This window comes from Dryobates pubescens, chromosome 13 (assembly GCF_014839835.1).
Source record: "Dryobates pubescens isolate bDryPub1 chromosome 13, bDryPub1.pri, whole genome shotgun sequence".
Classification (NCBI taxonomy): domain Eukaryota; kingdom Metazoa; phylum Chordata; class Aves; order Piciformes; family Picidae; genus Dryobates; species Dryobates pubescens.
Genome location: NC_071624.1, coordinates 32741440 through 32761104, shown reverse-complemented (window position 1 = coordinate 32761104; position 19665 = coordinate 32741440). Strand labels below are relative to the sequence as shown.

General features: G+C 53.8%; 1 protein-coding gene across 4 annotated transcripts in view; it reads right to left on the bottom strand.

Annotated features, from left to right (window-relative positions):
* The window catches only part of SYNRG (synergin gamma), a 41586-nt gene that overhangs the window by 9708 nt on the left and 12213 nt on the right, over positions 1 to 19665 (bottom strand). For 2 of the 4 annotated variants that reach the window (XM_054166226.1, XM_054166227.1), the window contains exons 7-13: positions 17009 to 17086; positions 16324 to 16520; positions 15240 to 15470; positions 14330 to 14466; positions 12127 to 12245; positions 11926 to 11988; positions 8247 to 9197 (exon numbers count right to left, since the gene is read on the bottom strand). In XM_054166226.1, coding sequence (XP_054022201.1) covers positions 8247 to 9197; positions 11926 to 11988; positions 12127 to 12245; positions 14330 to 14466; positions 15240 to 15470; positions 16324 to 16520; positions 17009 to 17086 — 1776 coding nt within the window. Of the gene's footprint in view, positions 1 to 8246; positions 9198 to 11925; positions 11989 to 12126; positions 12246 to 14329; positions 14467 to 15239; positions 15471 to 16323; positions 16521 to 17008; positions 17087 to 18453; positions 18679 to 19336; positions 19628 to 19665 lie in introns of all 4 variants that reach the window. The other 2 variants (XM_054166223.1, XM_054166224.1) reach the window with 2 other exon arrangements.

Below are 19665 nucleotides of genomic sequence, written 5' to 3'. Positions count from 1 at the left end.
CTAGAGAAAATCCAAGCAGTCAGCAGAAAGCTCCAAAGGTTTCTACTCACCCAGCAACTCTCTGGGCCCAGGGGTTCTTCTCAGTGCCACCAGCAGGTCTGGGCTCCAGCCTGCTCCTTGCAGCAGAGCCTGCACAGCGACCAGGCTCTGCTGGGCTCTGTCTGCTACTCACTCAACTGAGCTCTCACGTTTAGCCTGAGCCTGATCCAGGGCGAAGGCAGAGAGCGCCAGGGGCTCAGTCACAAAGCCCCAGCCCTGCTCCACTGCTTGGCATTTGTTTTCCAGCATGCACAAGTGTCACTCTGCATTAGACATCCAGCTGCTGCTCGGTGCCTGGGGTCAAAGCGGCTCGAGGTAAAGCCAGACCCAAACCAGGGAAGAGATTCTCTTAGCTGAGGCTCTGGCAAACATGAAGGGCTGAGCTGGCTGGCAGGCAGCAGCAGCTGGGGTTTAGCAGAGCCAGGGTGGGAGCAAGCTGGCTTCCCAGCTGCCCTCTTTCCTCAGTCTAACCACCCCAGCCTGAGCACGAAGCCCTTCGCAGCAAACATCTCTGCCTTCATCCGTTCCTGTCGGGGGGGGGCAGAGCATGCTGTGCTTCAGGCCGCTTTCCAGGCACCACCCACACCCCAGCTAATTAGCCTAACAGACAGACCACAGAGCGATGCCCCTCGATGGCCACTCCAGTAGGGCCCCTTGCAACGGGGCAGCGAGGCACGGACCTGCCTCTGGGACCGGCTTCCTGCAGCTGCTGCATCTGCCGGTGAGAGCCTCTCCACAAACCTCGGCACCCTGCACAGCCCAGGCAGGGTTTCAAAGCACCACTCCGACATCAAATGTGTGCAGCAAGCAGTTTACAGAGGGGTAAACAGAGCAGAGATGAAATCACCTGCTGGTGGCCAAACCGAAGGGGAAGGAGGTGGAAAGGAGCTGACTTGCAAGGGACCAGTGATTTATCACAAGAAACCACACCTTGTGCTCTCCAGCCTCCAGTTGTGGTTAAAGAAGTTAAATGAAAGCTTCAGCAGCATTGGAGAGAGCGCCAGCACAACCTCCAGAAGCCTCAGCCAGCTGCAATTAATCCTGGGAGCCTGGAAACACCACAGGCCACCAAGCAACCTCTTCCTTCCCTCTCATCAGTTGTGCTGACTGCGGAGCCCGGCAGAGGTTTAAGCGCTGCTATTGTCCCAGCGTTCAGCAGGAAACGCAGGCACAGCCCAGCCCTGCTCCCAGCCCTGCACCAGCCACCGCGGAGCACGGCTCTGGTAACCGCGAAGAGCTGGGGCTGGCTGAGAACACTTCCTGCAGGAGCAGGCCAGGGCACTCCTGCTCTCCCCCTGCTCAGGACAGGCAGAGGCAGCAGCAGGCTGCGGTGGGACGCTGGAGCTCACCGTGCTTGGTCTGCAATCAATAGGCCATGGCAGGGAAGGCAGAACAAGCCTTGAATTATTCACCAGCTAAGAGTGAGGACTCCTTCCATGCAGGCAGAAACCCAGCAGCAGCAGTGCAAGAGCTGAGCTGAGAGGCGAGGGTTCAGCTCTTACACTTTCTTTGGACAGTTACAAAGGGGCTGCTCTGGTGAGTGACCTTCCCTAGGAGCCTTAGAGTCACAGAATGGGCTGGGTTGGAAGAGGCCTCCATCAAACCCCAGCCATCAGCCCAGCACCACCATGGCCACCAAACCCTGTCCCCACAGGTTTCTTGAGCACCTGCAGGGATGGGGACTCCACCTCCCTGGGCAGCCTGTGCCAGTCCCTGACCACTCTTACAGCAAAGAAACTTTTCCTCATCTCCAACCTAAGCCTCCCCTGGCACATCCCAGGCCATTTCTTCTCCTTCTATCACCTGAGACTAGGGAGAAGAGACCAACCCCCACCTGGCTCCAACCTCCTCTCAGGGAGCTGTAGAGAGCAAGGAGGTCTCCCTCAGCCTCCTCTTCTCCAGGCTGAACACCCACAGCCCCCTCAGCTGCTCCTCCCCAGCCCTGTTCTCCAGAGCCCTCAGCAGGAGAAAGCCTGTCCAGAGACAAAGTGCTCACAGCTCAGGCAGTCCTACCCTCATCCCCTGAGGAGGGACTGGAGCTGTCTGCAAGCCAAAGCAAACCAGCCTGGAGGAGAACTCTGATCCCACTGTGGAAGCCCAAGGTTTTGCTGGGCCATGCACTGTGGTGCACAGGAACATTGCCACAGGTGAGCTGGTTTTGACTAGAGGAAGCAAAACTCCTGCCCACTGCCCGAGCTGCACACAGCTAAAGGCTGCTGTGAGCCCTCAGCAGCTTTGCTGCCTGATGAAGAGCAGAGCTGTCCCCCCTGGTGGGCAGCAGAGCAGCTGTGCCACCAAGCTAATGAGGGCAGCAGCAGGTTACCTGTGAGCAGCACTGCCTTGGCTGACCCTGCAGAGCCCTTCCCGCTGTGGGGATCTGGGTTAGTGGCAGTGCTAAGAACTGCTCCACCAGCAGCTGCTTCCTTGAAGCCCACACATGGGTGGAGGATAAAAAAGCTCCAGCCCCAGTGCTGCAGCTCTGGCCTCTGGTCTTATAAAAGGGACCCTAAGGACCATCCAGCTCCAAGCCCCTGCCATGGGCAGGGACACCTCCACCAGCCCAGGCTGCTCAAGGCCTCGTCCAGCCTGGCCTTGGACACCTCCAGGCAGGGGACACCCACAGCCTCCCTGGGCAACCTGTGCCAGTGTCTCCCCACCCTCACTGCCAAGAATTTCTTCCTCCTCTCCAGCCTCAGCCTCCCCAGCTCAGGATCTAACCAGCTGCTTGTGCAGCAAGAACACTGTTGGCTCTTTCCCAGAGCAAGAGATGACTGAGTGAGGGGGAGGGGGTGAGAATTAATTCCTTCTAACTAAGCATGACACCTGGTGAAGAGAGCTGCCATGGAGCTACCACCACACCCTGCTAGAGGACAGACTCTGAACTGATGAAAGCATCACTCTTGAGCCAAGAAAGGCAAAAGAAGAGAGCCAAGGCCAAACCCACCCCAGCCGGTGCAGACCCTGGGGCTGGGGACACAGAGGCTCTCGTGGTGAGGTTAGAGGTGGCTCTCAGCTGGCTGTTTGGGAGAGCACACAGCAGGCTGCTGTGGGAGCAGGGCAAGCCCTGAGCAGAGCACACCTAGGAAGCTCACAGCCCTCCCACCAGAGAGGTCCACAGGCTGCAGTCAAACAGCACAGCACACAGCAGAGCTCTCAGGAACCTCTGCAGCCGAGCTGGGCTGTCCTGCAGAGCTGACACAAGAGGCTGGAGTTTGGCTCTGCTATGGACATCCCAAAGCTCTTCCTCCTGCCAGAGCTGAAGCCACATCAGCAGCACTGCTGGAGACACCCCCAAACACAGCCCAGCTTAAACACACTGGAGAGAGAGCCCCAGATCACTGAGAGGGGGGCAGGGGGTGTCTGTAAAACCCAAGGTCAGGCCCACTCAAGTGTCACACAACCACGCGTGTTTCCCCTTGGAAATATCTTCCAGTGGACCAAGAATGGCCAAAGAGACCTTCCCAGGGCCACTCTGGAGCTCAGAAAGGCTCCAACAGCTTGCCAAACCAGACCCAATCTGTATCTCTCCAAAGCATAAAGGTTGGAGGTATTTACTCTTTACTGCCCATCTGTTTTGAACTCCCAAAGTCCAACCTGCCTGATCCCCACCTGGGGACAGCCACACAGCTGCTGGAGAGGCAAAGCAAGAGCTGCCAAGGAGAGAGGAGCACTGACAGAGGATGAAGTGCAGCTCAGACTGCTTCCCTGTGTTATCTCATCGACACCAGGACTTTACAGCCTTCATCTCAGCCAAGTAGAACAATTTATTTGCACTAGCAAGAATTAAGTTATGGCTGGAGGCAATTTACAAGCTGGAGCCTCCAACGTCAACAGTTCAATCACTGAAGGGAATCTCTTGACAGCAGCAGTGAGGCTCTGAAGGGAACTGGGAGAGAGAGTTCAGGGGCTGCTGAGGGGCTTGGTGATTCCAAGCAGCACAGCACTTCCACCTTTTCAGCTTGCAGTAAGTTCTGCTGAACCAGTACAAGCCCTGTGAGCTCTGCTGGCTGCCAGGGTGATGCAGGTGGTAGCCATCATTCCTCATCAAGACAGCAGCACCAGAGCTGCTGCTCTGCAACATCACCAGCAGCCCGAGCAAGAAGCCCAGAGCCCGGAGGAAGCCTGGCACCACTTCCTCCCTGCTTCCAGAGGGGCATGAGAAGGCAGAGATGACACTAGAAGAAGACAGAGGCTTGCACACCCTGCTGCTGCCTGTGTCCTGCAATCAGAGACACCCAAAGCCCAATTCTCAGCTGGTGCTAATGCTATGGGAGTGACTCCAATTTACTTCTGCTGAAGAATGGCAGCACCAGGCACTGCTGAAGTGGAAACCATCAACAATACTGACTGGGAGAGAAAAGCAGAGAAAGGCCTTCAAACCTCCTGCAATTAAAGATTCTGCTAATGACTTTTTAATTATCCTGACAAACAACATTTCACAGCAGAGCAAAGGCCCCAGGAGCTCGCAGGGGATGGCTCAGCTCCGTCCTGCAGAAGCCCAGGGCAGCTCCTGTGCCCTTTGGCTCAGCTTGGCCAGCACTCAGGAAACAGCTCCACACCCTCCTCTGCTCTTGGAGGTCTTCACAGCACCAGCAAGTGCTGGGAAGCAGTTCTGCTCCCAGAGTGATCCTAAGCCAGAGCAAGGGGGTAAATCCCCCTGCCAGTCTGGACACACTGCCCCGAGGAGCCTCCTGCACTTGGCTCTCCCTCCTCCAGCTCTGCTTGGCTGCACAAGTGCCACCAGCAGAGCCCTGCACGCTGAAGGCTCTCAGGTGGTGTTCAAGCCTTCAGCTTGAGAAGCTTTAGGGCTAGGCATAGCTTCCTGGCTCTCCAGCACGAAGCAGAGAGGTTGGGTTGGCTTTTTCCTTTCAAAGCCTCTGAAGATTGGGGTGAGGAAGGAAAATATTCCAGGTTCTGGTCTGGTTTTCACCCTTGTGCCAAAAAGCTACCAAAGCCCAGCCTGTGCTGGTGAAACACTTCCACTTTGCTCCACATCTCAATGCAGCTGAGCTTTTTCTTTGTCTGCTGATTTGCTGTTAGCCTCAAAGTGGTGGTGGCCCAGGGCTTGGAGGAAGTCAAAGAGACAATTGCCAGACACAGCTTTGCAGCTCTCACTCCTGCTTGGAAGCTTGGATGCTGGGTAAGGCTGGAGCTCCCACAGAGGAAAAGGCAGCAGGGCCCTTCCCTGTGGGGCTCTGATTAACTCTGGGTTAGCTAAATAAACATCACAGTATTGTTTAGTGGGCAGCTACTCCTCCTGGCCTAGACAGCAGCTCCTTTTCCACTTGGTGCCCTTCACAAAGGACTATCGTAGCCTGGGCTGGCAGCAGGGAAGTGTAGATGAGGAAACAATAGGACAGAGAAAACCTTGTTGAGTCTGAACGACCAGCACACCCTCAAGCCCAGCTCAGAGACACTGCCCTGCCCTCCACACAGCTTCTCTCTTCACCCCCTCACCAAAACTCTCTTTGGAAGAAGCACTGTTCAGCATGGCACGTCAAGTTCAAGAAGCACCCCGGGGGGAGAGGAGGAAGAAGCTCACCCAGAGGCTGCTCTGCAGGGGCAAGGCACCTGCCAGCTGAAGGGGATACTATGGCTTTAAACTTGGTGGTTTTCAGGAAGGGAAAAAGAGAAGAGCTGGGTGGCTGGTTTGCAACAAATCACACACATCCCCAGGCTTCCAAATATGCCAAGATAATATTTATTAACACAGCAGGACTTACAGATCACAAAAGAGAGTGATACAGAGGAGCTCCAAGGGCGTTACCAGAACCAAGCATGCAGGTCAGGACTTGCAGGAGAGAGATACCAAAGCAGAGCTGAGAAGGCACATCCACACAGGAAAGGTTTTAGTTGAAATCAGACATTAGAAAAGCAGCAAAAAAACCCTTGGAAGTCGATTAAACTATACAGAGATCTCCACTAATGCCAGAGGAAGAAGGCTCTTTACAGCTGTGCCAGGGCAGCAGATGGATAACCCTTTGAGAGTACCCAGGCTGGGGATGCTCTGCTGCAGCCTCCAGCAGGACTGGGGCAAATGAGGTTGCTCTAAGGTGAGGAGGTGCTCATTAAAATGCTTTCCTCGTGGAGTGAAACAGAAATTTGGTTGAAAAGAAGCAGCCTGGTCGAAACTAACAGCATGCAGGCAGTGCTCAAAGGGTTATACAAAGGAAATGCAAGAGAAATCAGGCAACGTTAGTGTCATTGTCCTTCCACACAAAGAATTGCAGCCAAGTTTAAAGAGACAGCATCCCCTTTGGAGAGAGCAGGGTGAACACCTCCCTTCCCTCAAAGTCTGCTGCATGGGAAGCAACTCGGTGGTTTCCTCCTAATTCCCAGGGTAAGCAACCTACCTGGCCCCTACCTGGCAGCACACAAGGGGAAGTGCCAGCAGCCAAAGGATAAAGAGCTCTGCATCCTTGTGCCAGAGGAACCAAAGCACTCAGCCCCTCTGCTGCTGCTGTCCCACCAGGGGTGTGACAGGGAGCTGGCAAGCAGAAGGCTCCCAATGACTTGTCTCCCATTTCTCAGCAGTGGGGGTGGCAAAGGGATACTGTCCCTTTCTGACAGGAGAGTCACAGCTCCAAGAAAATGGGAAGGAAAAACCCAAGAAAGTCATCTGCTATGTATGGAAACTGCTGGGGGGAAACAGGACTGGAACCTCAGCAGTGCAGAGCTTGAAATGCACCAAAGACAGAGGAAGGAAGAGGTGAGCACAGAAGTGCTGGTAACAGAGCTGCTCTGCCAGGAGATCCCAGCAGAGTCAAAGGCAGGCAGACTCTGCCTGGGGAGAAGCACCCAGCTGGGCACCAGAGCAGAATGCAGCCTTGGGTCAGCTCAGTAGAAACAGCCTCTAATGAACACTGCAGAGTTCAAGAGTTCAGCAACAAGCACACCGTGGCCTAACCCCTTTAAAGGAACCAGAAGAGTCTTCCCTGCCACAGAGGGCAATTATCAATGAGTGATTCCTGTGGCAGAAGCTCAGGTCCTGGAGAAGGGCTACAGAAGTCAAACTACCACCAAAAGAGGCTAGAAAAATACTAGGAAAAAGGTGCTCTGAAAAGCAAAGTAAACATTCCAGAGGGCACTGGAGGTGCTATGGTCTGACAGCTCTCTGCTCCTGGAGCCTCACCCAGCAGCAATATGAAAATTAAGTCTAATAAATTATTCCTGATAGTTGTACCCTGTTACAGAGCATCTTCCACGGCAGCACTGCCAGCTGAGCCCTCTCCCCTACGTAAAACCACCACAGACTGCACAAGAACAGCTCAGGGGATTCTTCTCTGCCCACATCTGCAGAGAAAGGAAGAAGCATTTGCCATGGCAAGCAGCAGTCCTTGCAGCACCAGCTGGGGCACGCTTGGCATCTCTCCCCCTGCCTCACACTTGTCCCACAACACAGGTGTGGTGGCTCCTGTGCTGCTGAAGGCCACAGAACATCCATCTCCACCTCACCTCCTGATGGCCACGTGACAAGAGTGAGCAGGACACTTGGGGAACCGCTCTGATGGTCTGGGATGGCAGATGGCAGGGCTGGCTCTCAGGGGGGCTTTTATAAAGGGAAATTAAAGGAGGGGAAAACCTGGTGAGGAGCAAATCAAAGCCCTGTGGCTTTAAAGTGAGGTCCAGGAGTCAGCAGTGAAGGGCCCCCTGCACAAGGACTCTAGGAAGGCTACAGAGCACTCTGCTTGCAGTGCTGCAGAGCCCTGGCTGCAGGGGTGACCCACCCCCCCCCCAGGAGCATACTGCTGGTGGTGCTGAGGCAGCTCCTCACTAACAGCACCGATCAGTGTTCTGCCTCCCCTTTTAGAAGCACAGAGCAGGTTAAATCCTCAAGCCAAAGGCTGTGTCGAACCCAAGAGACTGAGGTGGGCCTCTGCCATTGCTGCTGCCAACAGCAGGGGGATGACAACGACAACGTTTGCAACGGCTTCCACTCGTCCCCTCGGTGACAGCAGCTACCAGGTACCAGCTGCAGCACGCTGCCAGATCTCAAAAGGAAGCTGGTCTGCAGTTCAAACTGTTCCATCTATTTATAGTCTGCTAAGACAAAGAGCAAATGCTGCCCTGCCAGGGGCTGTTGGCTGGGGGGCACAGGGCTGGCAGCCTGCCCCCCGTAAGGACTAGTGCATAATACTGGACGTAGCACACGGAACACTGACACCTCCACCACCTGCGTTACCAGAGCAATCTAACCAGTTCCTCACCTGCTGCTGGCGGATGCTGGCCACTAACAGTTGGCAAATCCAAAGAGCTATCAGACATGACATGCTTAAGATCTCCTCCCACATCAGCCAGTTTCATGTCAAACTGCACAGAGAGGGCATCTTCGGAATCCTCCTTGCCCACGCTGCTGCCGCCGATGGAAGGCAGATCCAGGGACTTGACCGAAGCGGAGTCCTCCTTGGCCTGCTTGAAGGCTGCCACCTTGTCCGCCAAGGACTTGTCCAGGCTGGCGCAGGCGGAAGGGAACTTGGTGGAGTGAAAGTCAGCAAAGTCATCGTCGCTCTTCAGCGAGGAGAGGGGGGTGCTGTCCTTGGCCTCCTCAAAGCCTGCCCCAGAGCCCTCCAGAGACAGCTGCTTGAAGATGTCGTACTTGGTGGGCGTGGCGGCGGCGGCAGAGCCCTGCCCGCCACGCCCTGCGCCGCCGGCCGGGGCAGGCTGCGGGGCAGGAGCGGGCTCCAGCTTGAGCGCCTCGAATTTGTCGTCTGCTCTTTGTTCAGAGAACCCGCTGCTGCTGTTGAAAGCCATGAAGTCTGCAAAGTCATCCTGACCGCTGCCTGATGTGCAGTGAGAGAACTCCCCAAACAGGTTGAACTCCCCAAAGTCATCAGCCAAGCCTGAGCTCTTGCTGGGCGCCGGCTGGGCAGCGGCAGCTGGCAGGGCCGGGGGCAAGGAGCCCGACTTCGGGGCGGGAAAGGCAGGGGGGAAGGAGGGCTGCTTGCTTTCTGCAGGAGAGGCGAAGAGATCCAAGTCTGCTAGGTTCAGAGAGGACTTGGCTTGCGTTTGCTGTTTGGACTGGAGGGGCAGAGGAGGGAAGGGTGCGGGGAAGGCTTTGTCTTTCGCAGGGGGCTCTAGCGGCGAGACGCTGTCCGCGGTTTTGAAGTCGGTGAAGCCGTCGTCGGCTCCCGCAGCCTTGGGCTCGGCGAGGTTATCTCCTGGGAACAAAGGCAGGGAGAGCACAAGGCTGAGGCACCACAGCGCCCGGCAAATGCATCATGCTCACACCATGCAAGCAAGCGAATCATTGCATGCGGGGTCAGATGGCTTCATGCAACCATTTCGCTGAGGGCCTCGGGGTGCAGAGGGCTGCAAACAACTGCTGCGAGCACACAAAGGGTCACTGCAGCAAACACTTCAGTCTCTGCTCAAGGTCACATCGAACTCCCTTTACACCATGACCATCAGCTTCCTGATGGACAACAGGATGCCCATGAGCCAGCAACGAGCCCCTGTGGTCAAGAAGGCCAATGGCATCCTGAGAAGAGTGCAGCAAGCAGGTCAAGGGAGGCTCTCATCCCACTCTGCCCTGGTGAGGCCACACCTGGAGTCCAGTTCTGGGCTCCCCAGTTCAAGGAGGACAGGGACTTGCTGGAGAAGGGACAGCAAAGGGCTGCAAAGATGCTGAGGGGAGTGGAACAGCTCTGTGATGAAGAAGGGCTGAGAGAACTGGGGCTGCCTGGTCTGGAGAAGAGCAGCCTGAGGGGGATCTGATCAATGCTGGTCAATACTCAAAGGGTGGGTGGCAGGAGGATGGCACCAGGCCTTGTTCAGCTCTGTTGCGTTGCCCTCCTGCCAGATTCACCTAAGCACAGCACACTGCTCAGGGACCAGCAAGTGCAGTGCAGCTCAGGCCCCCTGCAGCCTCTGCTAGGGCTGGCTCCAGGTTTGCTGAGCAGCTGCAGACAGCTTCCCATGAAGGTGAGAATGATTAATCACCAGAGGTGCAGCTCCCCAGCTCAGCTGCCTGCTGCATGTCCCACCAAGCTGCACAAGGGTGGGAATTCAAACCTGGTTAAACATTAGCTAACCATGTTGTGATTTCATTTACATTAACTATTTTGCTGTGCTCATTTTCTCTGTTTCCTCCTGCTCATTTTTCTTCCACAAAGCAATTTCTTTTGAAGGCAAAAAACCAGAGATCAAGTTGTTTAACCCATTCACCAGCAGGGAGGGACTCAGACTGCTTATCATTTAGCTCTCCAGTAACCAGGTTTTGCTCTGTTTCTGGTGTGTTTCTAAAGCAGACACTTGCATTAAGTAGTTAATTAAAACCCATGCTTAAGCTGTGCCACATTTCAAATTAGTGGAAGCAAGATTTAAAGGAAATGGAAGCAAAGGACCACAGCTGTACCTGCCAGATTCTTCCATTCTCCCTTCCCTCCACATCAGCTTGGCCCAGCCTCACCACAAGCACTCAGCAAGTTATGAGACTGCAGGTTAGGAAGAGGGACTTTTGACAAGGGCTGGGAGTGCCAGCATGAGGGACAATGGCTTTGAGCTGGGAGAAGGGAGATTAGGACTGGAAATGGAGAAGAAATTCTCGAGAGCGAGGGTGGGGAACACTGGAGCAGGTTGCCCAGGGAGGCTGTGGCTGCCTCCTCCCTGGAGGTGTTCAAGGCCAGGCTGGATGAGGCCTTGAGCAGCCTGGGCCGGTGGAGGTGTCCCTGCCCATGGCAGGGGGCTGGGGCTGGATGGTCTCCAAGGTCCCTTCCAACCCAACCCATTCTGTGAATCTATGAAGTTGCCATTTCTTGATCAAAACTACACCACCACAGCAAACTAAACTTACTGATGGATTGCAAAGGTTTCCATTAGAAAGGGAAGCTGGTGAAAGGGTTAGGTAAGAGCGGTCAGAGCTGGGCAATGGCAGACTGACGTGCTACATGCACACCTACAGAGACACAACATGCTGCTGCACTTCATGCATCTCATCCTGGAGGGCACTGAGCTTGAGAACCTCACACAACACTGCAGCAGTGTCAGAGATCCCATGCTTCAGGCAAAGAATTCCATCTTGGAAAAATAAGGAGTAAGAACGAGCTCAGGTTTCCCCCTGGAATCTGAGGTTGGCTTCTAATAACAAACCAAAGTCCTGGGGCTAACAGAGCTCTGGGGGTGTCAGCTGAAGCCAGCAGCAGGTTTATCTTCTCTGGCCACTGGAACTGGATGGAAGTCAGCAGAGCTGTTTGAGGTTTCTTCCTCATCTGATCACAGAGAGGAGATGAGCACTGCAGCACCTAGACACAGGTGGTCCTGCAAGAGGCTCAGGGAGGCTCTGCTCTTGCAGTTGCACAGATCTCATCCAGGTTTTCCTTTTCCAATCAAAACCAGTTAAACAGCAACCTCAAACCAAGTGATCAGATTCATCTTAGAGCACCAGAGGCCATGAAAAGGTTAAATGCTGCCCAACAGGAGAAAAAAGGAAGCTGCAGTTTTGTCCAGAAGCATCTTATTCTGTCTTCTAAGAATAAGAGTCCTCATTTCAACTCCCACCAGGCAGGCTGTGGCTGTCCCTTCCCTGGAGGTGTTCAAGGCCAGGCTGGATGAGGCCTTGAGCAGCCTGGGCTGGTGGGAGGTGTCCCTGCCCATGGCAGGGGGGGTGGAGCTGGGTGACCTTTGAGGTGCCTCCCAACCCAACCCATTCCACGAATGCCTGAATATCATTTTCCAGTGCAACTCAGGAGCAGGCAGCAGAGATCCAGGAACACAAGGCCCAGACTGCTCCACTCCTAGATTGCAGTGGTTTGTTCAGGGTGCTCCCTGCTCAGGGCAGCAGAGGCCCCATTAGAAGTGTAGGGATGGAAGTCCTGCAGCCCAGAGAGAAGAGGCACAAAAAGCAGAGTGAGAAGATGCCAGAGCAGCTGCCAGGCTCCTGCTGCTTACCTAAGGGCTTGGGCTCCGAGGGCTGCTCCAGCTCCCGGAAAGCACTGTACCTGTCCCCAGAATCTGGTGAAGAGGAGAAAGGGAAAGCATCACACTGCTGGCCCCAGTGCTCTGGGGTTAAAACAGTCACAGCAGCAGCAAACCAAGCTGTATGCAACACAGCCACACCTGCTCACAGGGGTGGACTGCTTTGCCCTTTACCTCCAAAAGTGGCTGTGCTTTCTGAAGGCTTCTCAGCTGCAATGCCTTTAAACACAGCATACTTATCCGGCGTGGAGAGTGCCTTAGTACCTGGGAGTGGCATGAGCAGAGGAGGGACACTAAAAGCAACAGAGAGAGAAGCAAAGTTCTTGAATTGATCCCCAAGAAATCCACATTTCCAGGGGCTGGAATGGATGAGCTTTCAGCTCCTTTCCAACCCAACCCAGTCTGTGGTTCTGTGATGCCACTTTGCATTACATACTGCAAAATTAAGAGGATCAAGTGGAACCCCTGTCTGAAAGGAAGGAAAGGACAGCTTTGAATGTCTGTCAGTGTAAATCAGGCAGTTTAGGCAGCTATCTCATCAGCAAAACAAGGATTAGTCCCCGAGTTACAGCAGCAAATCTTCTTGCACACAAACACCCTCCACTTCCCACAGCAAACCTGCCACAATAACCTGACACCGCGGCAGCAGCTGCTGCAAGATTCAGGAGACAGAGCCTGGCTCCCCCTCCACACAAGGCCCCTTATCAGACCTTGGCAGCTCCACAGAACAACATCCTTTACATATGAATGATGCCTTTTACCTCCAGTTTGTGTCATTCAACACCAGGCAGCTGAAAACCTGAATGAATTCCTCCGGTGATCTCCAGCCCGAAGCAAGAATCTTTCCAGAGCCATTTAAATCTCCTTATCAGCAGCCTACAAGCACCACACCAACCCAGGGCTGGCACACTGCTAATGATGGGCTGGGATGCTTGCAGCCAGGCAGCACCACCTCCAAAACACAGAGCTGCTGGGAACAGAATTCAATTTCCCATGGCTGCAAAGCAGGCTATTAGCTATGCAACCCTGGCCCATGTAATGGTTAATGAGCTGTGCTCCACAGACAGGGGGGGAAGCAGAGCTCAGTAAGCAATTAGATTAGAGCTCATTGTGACAGTCTGCCTTCACAAGTGGATAAAGAGCTGCTGCAAGAAGCCTCCACAGTCAGCCCGTGGCTGGGGCTGGACTGCAGCACTTGCTCCATCCCCCAGGGAGCCCTCCCCAGCAGAGCAGGGAGCTGGGGAAAGGGGAGAAGGGCTGACACAGGGACTCAGACTGGCTTCAGAAGTGGGGCCCAAGCCAACCCCATGAAGTTCAACGAGGCCAAGTGCAAGGCCCTGCACCTGGGTTGGGGCAGTCACAAGCACAAACCCAGGGTGGGTGAAGAATGGATGGAGAGCAGCCTTGAGGAGAAGGATTTGAGGGTGTCAGTTGATAAACTCACCAGGAGCTGGCCATGTGCTCTGGCAGCCCAGCAGGCAGCTGTGTGCTGAGCTGCATCCAAAGCAGGGAGAGCAGCAGCACAGGGAGGGGATTCTGCCCCTCTGCTCTGCTGAGACCCCACCTGGAGTGCTGCCTCCAGCTCTGGTGCCCCAGCACAAAGACATGGAACTGCTGGAGAGGGACAGCCCTCAGAGCATCTTCACAGCCCTGCTCTGACAGTTCCAGACCCAGGTTCACTTCCTTTGTTACAATCCAGAAGGAGATGCTGGCAGTGCCCCAGGTGAAAAGGCGGAGCTGCTGATGGCTGAACCACTTCCAGATGAGGTTTAGAGTTGGCAAAGGTTGAAGCAGTGGCCAGGGAAAGGACAGAAATAACAACAACTCTGCCCACTGGGGCTCTGTCATTTAAGAAATGATGTCATGCTGTTTGCATGAATTCTGGAGTCCATATTCAGGGCATGAAGAAAGACCTAAACATCAGCAAATGGTCTGCATCAACTCCAGCAAACCTGGCTCAGCCCTTCCATGGAAGCACACAGCACCAGCTGCAGCACTGCCCTGCCCCAGGGTGCTCTGCTGAATGCTCTAGGGAAGATTTTTACCTGAGTGCAGAGTGTGAAGGAGCTTCAATTGCCTGGGCAGTCTCCAAACACTTGAGAGCTTGTCTCCATACCTTGTGAACCCAATTTACCTCAGCCTGCTGACTGGAATGCTGAGGCCTGGCCGGCCCCCCCCCAGCACACCAAATGCCATCTGGGATTCAGGAAGCCCTCCAAAAGGAGCTGTCAGAGGAGAAGTCAGCTGACCCCAGGAAATTACAGGCTAGAAAGCTACCCACAAAGGAGGAAAACATTTCATTTCTTAAGAGTTCTAAACTACTGAGGGGGTACAAATCAAAGCTCTGCTGCAAAGGTGGCAGCCAGAGGTCTGCTACCTGCTCCGCTGCTGCGAGCTGGCTGCTTTGGAGGAGCCAGCCACATCCCCTTGGAAGTCAGGGAAAGAGTCATCTAGGGAGCCAGACTTGGAAGCATCTTGGAACTCCTGGAAGTCATCCTCTTCTGCTTTCACTACCTGAATCACAAACAACATTTGTAGCTGTTGTAAGTTGCTTACAAACATTTGTGGATTGCTCCGCTGCTGTCTTTGCAAAGCTGTCAGCCAGCACAGAGCAGCTGGGAGCAGCACCACCCCCTGAAGAGTTAAAGGCAAGGCAAGAGAAGCATGCCAAATGAGCATGGTGACTGCTCCCACTCTGCCTGCACCCCACCCAACTCAGCACACACACAGGGTGCAGAGGGGAACAACAGGTGGATAAGGAATTCATCTCTTGAACAGATTATTGATCCTAGCCACGAAATCTTTTAACACAGAGCAAACATCAATAACTTCATCATTTAAAATCAACACACAGAGCAAAAGCAGCAGGAGAAATATCTGCTGGAAAGGGCTGCACCATATTTGCAAACAGCAAAGTTTCTCCCCCAGGTGATTTACAGTGCTGTGAACCAGAGGTTTTCCTCACTCTCAGCTTCCCTTGGCACCTCTGCCTTGTTTTCCAGCCAATGGAGCCTGTGGAGTTTAACCCAAAACTCCACCTAATGTGCACTACAAAATGCTAACTGCCACTAGAACCTCCTTTCAGTGCAACTGCTGTGTAATGGAGAGCACCAAAAGAAAGTGCAATAAAAAGGAACCTCCTCAGGGGCACAGCTTCCTGGGCTCAGAAGTGTGTGCCAGGCTCCAGCTCCGCTTCCTGCTGTTGACTTCAATGCTACGTCTCTTGGGAGAGCCTCATTCCCTTCCCAGCACAGGAGAGGTTTGGCAGGCAAGAAGAGGCAGCTGACCTGGCCAGGTGGGTAGGGTGGCAGGAAGCCTCCTGCAGGCTGTGCTGCAGCTGTGCCCCCCGGGGCTGTGATGCTCATTCCCATCAGGGGCATGGGGCCGGGCGGTGCGGAGGGCAGCAGCGGCTGCTGGCTCACCGGGGCGGGCAGCGGCATGGGAAATCCACTCAGGGTGGGCACAGGAGCAGCTGGGAACTGGTTCAGCACATCAGGACTCACTGCAGGTATTCCTCTCTGCAAGGCAGAACAGCAAAGACATCACCCATGAGGCACAGTGTCACCCACTGCCATCCCACAGCCCTGAGATCACAGAAGGGCAGGGTCCTGGCCGCGCTCCAAGCGAAGCCTCCAAAGCAGAACAGGCCAGCAGGAGCCTGTCGAGGTGAATCCAGCTCAACACCCTGCCTGCTGCAGCTACTCAGGTGGGGATGACACCTGCCAAGCTGGGCAGAGGCATTTGACAGCATTCATGTTTGGCTTTCAGCAAACCAATCCAGCCAGCACTGGAGAGCAAAGCTGTGCTGGACCTGGCGTGTGCTGCATCATCCTTCCCACACAGCCACCCCACAGGGTGCCTCAGCTTCCATCCTCACTGCTCAGGATCCTCTTGCCTTAGCTTCCACACAGGGCTGGTGCTCAGCAACAACTGCTAAGAGGTGGCACTGTGCTGACAGAGAAGGGAAGCCTAAAATGCACACTCCACTGGTGCAGAAGAAAGGCAGTCGAGACAGGCACAGACTGAGGGACCCAGGAACTAGGGGGCTGGAGGAAAACAGATGTGGATGACCCAGAGGAAAACCAGCCAGTGTTTGCCTCTGCAAACACACACAGGGTTTGGTGGGGATGGCTAAGGGCTGTCACACACAGATGGGTTTGGTGGGGATGGCTAAGTGCTCCTCAACTGACCCTAAGGAAAGGAGTAACTGAATGTCAGTGCAGAGGAGGAAATTACAACCCCACCGAAGTTCCAAGGGGAGTTTCTCCTCTGGACTTCCACAGCAGTACTTTGCTGCAAGTGTGGTGTATTTAGCAGCCACTGGCACACCATCAGGCTGGGAACTGCACTCACCTGCAGTGCTGGCCATACCTGAGTGACTGCTATCATAGCCAGCACAGCATAGAGCTCTTCCTTGGTCAGCTTCCCAGGGGTGGTACGGTTGGCTAAAGCCCAGATCTGCCCAAGGGTCTCTCTGGGCAATCCAGAGGACATCAGTATGGGATAGAGCTTAGCTGTGTCTATTCCAGCAGGAGTCAAGGTGGTTTCTAAAATCTTCTTGTACAGCTCTGTTAGGAGGGAAGCAGTAAACTGCATTATTGGATGGTCACTGCAGACCAGTTTAACCTCAGTTGGTGTAGCAGAGCTCTTGCTCCATTCCAACAGAGCTTTCTTTGCTGGAACTGCAGGAGGATCCATGCAAAAGGTAGTCACAGCAGCTTCACATGTTTAAACCTCAGGGTAATCAATATTTACTGCAGCATTCCATTTTCTATTTGCATATAGAACATAAATAGCCTTAAGAGATGAGGCTGCTTAATTAGAAGCTAGGCCCAAGCCCAGGGTACCCAAGCAAGCAGCATTATCAGCAGTGCCACCTCCAGTAGCACAATCTGCTGTGATTACAAACTCCAGATGACACATTTCACATGCCTGATAAACCCCTGCTTCCCAGGAGATAAACCCCCCCCAAATGGATTCATCTGCTGCCTGGAGAGCAGTGCTGGGGCTGGCAGCACAGTGCAGCCACACCTCCCCCTGCCCACTCCCTGCTTACCTGGCACCAGGCTGTCGTTGTAAAGCCAGGCAGGCATCATTTGCTGGATGGGGTCCTGTGGAGGGAAGACTCCAACTCCTGCATGTTTGCCATTCAGGAAGGAAAGAGACAGTGGTGTTAGAAGACAAAGATGATGACTACCAAGGTCTCAGACTAGACTGCAGCTGGGCAGTGTCATTTAGCATTTCAGGCAAAGATTTCAGACAGGAATCACTGTCTCAGGGCAGAAACAGCCACTGCAGGCATGTGTGCCTCAACAGGACCAGAAGGGCTTGGCAGTTAGTCACACACACAACCAAACAAGGAGCTCATCTGCACCCATCTTCATTCCCAGCTGTACAGAGGCTCAGCCCTCACTGTCTCTTAAAACTTCACAGCAGCACTTCTGTGCCATATCAAATGGAGTCTTCCCCTCAGTGTAGGCTGGCAGGGCTGCTTGGGGAGTAACTGAACTCATGCCTGCCACCAGCACAGCCTGCCCAGGGAAAACCACCAACAGCCTGTTCAGCAGAGCACATCCCCTGCCCCACTGCCCCTGGTCTTCAGACCCAGGAGACATCCTCACTGTCTGCACCACCACAGAATCTGCCACCCCTGACCCTCTGTGAATTGGTTATTTCCTTCTCCACTGCATGGACTCTTGCCCTCACCCTCAGGGGTTTACTGCCTCTCTAGAGCCTTCTAAGCAGATTTTACCCTCAAGTTGGATGGGGCTCTAACCAAAATCAGAATGATCCCAGTGCCCTTGCACCTCCTCATCTTCCACATGGATTCCCTCCTGACTGCAGTCTAATTTCTAACCATCCCACAACTCCAAGCACACTTTAACATAAGCAATTGCTTCCATCTCACCAGCCAAGTAAAATGAATCTGCTGCTCCCTCCAGCCTCACTGCTCCTCAGCTTCAACAACCCTTCCATACATTTCTGCCCCCTACCAATTCTTGCTTCTCACCCTTCAAACTCTCCTGATGAAATTCAGCCCCTTTGAAACCAAACAATGAGAAAGGAAAGCAGCTCTCATCCAGAAACAAGTATCAACTAGCTAAGAGTTGTAACCTAACAAGATTTTCCCCCCTCCAAGCTCAAAGATGAAAGCCCACCAGGACAGTGACCATCTTCAGTGGGAAGTTCCCTTCAGCCAGAAGGGAAATCATCTCTAGAGAGCACAGCTGGTTTCATTTGCCCCCCAAGCAAGAGGGCAGAACACTTCCAGCCAGACCTGATTGAACAAACTTGTTAAAAGTGATTCCAGCAGGAAACTCATGTGGCAGAAGTTGAGAGCAAAAATCAGAGCTGTTACATTTCAGCAGGGAGCAGGAGGCACTGAAACATTATTCAAGCAGGCATTCAGAGCAAAATGATGCAGGATTGCCCTTGGAATTAGTGCACAGAGTGTTAGCAGTCAAGCAGATTGGAATTCTCTCAGATGTTTGGGTTGCTCACCACACTCTTCAACTGCTAGGTTTTGTTCTGAAGCCTTGTGCACCTCAGCAGCACTGGCACCACTTTCATGTCCACCTACACCACCCCAGTCACTGCTGGTTAGACTGGGATGAGCTTGGCTTGCAGCTGAGGCTTTGTGCCCAACTTCAGATGCTTTAACTTTGGTTTGCTCTTGTTCAGATTCATTTGAGCCATTATTTAAGAGTTTCTCCTCCAAGGCAGAGCCTGAATAAACAGCAGGGGGAATGATTTATATTTTGTTATTAGCCACCCAGATCCCAGCTCCACACTTCCAAAGGAAAAGCCTTGTTGGCAGCCCTGAGGAGCTCTCAGGATGTCTGGCCCAGCTCAGAGCACAGCACCACCTTGTTCCAGCACTTCTGCCCTTTACTTACCTTGCACACACCACCACCCCAACAAAGCCACAAGGAACACACCAAACTGTGTGCTGCATTAGGATTATTGCTGCACAACCATCTGGGCACCAGCAGCAGAAGTGTCCAAGACCTGCAAAATGCTTCACCTCACCCACATCCATCTAACCCCCAAGAGAGGAAGCAACCCAGTGCTCCTCATCAGTTATTCCTGCCACCACCATCCCAGCTGGATCTTCCTTTGCTACTCAGGCTTAGGGAGGTGCTTAGTACACAAGACTTGATTCACTTAAACCCAGCCTCATGCACACATTCAGCAATCATCTCTGGATCCATGTGTGACTTGCAGGGAAGGAAGGAAGGGACTTGAACCCTCTTTTCCCACAGATCAGCAGGCTGATATTTCATTGCCTGTATATTCTTGCAGCCCCAACAAAATGAATGAAGCCTTTGTGCAGCCCTGTGGCAGAAGGTGATAGGTAAAACCAAAAAGGATATTGGAGAGTTACCTGGTTTATGGCTATGGGGTGAAGATGCAGAGGTGGGAAAGTAAGGAACCTGCCCAGCTGTACCATGCAGGGTGGGTATCACTGGAGCCTGGGCTGGAGGGAGAGGCTGGACCACAGCCTGTTCTGAAAGCAGCTGCCCAGCCTCAGTGGCAGAATGGAAGGGCTGGGAGGAGGGTTGAGGCACCACTCTGGGGGGGTCAACAGGCCCTTGGATAAAGTCACTAAATTCTTCATCCCCGAGAAAAGCAGAGTGGGAAACAGATACAGCAGAATGGGATGGTGTGGAATGATCTGCAAAATGGAATGGACACACAATGCAAAGTGATGAG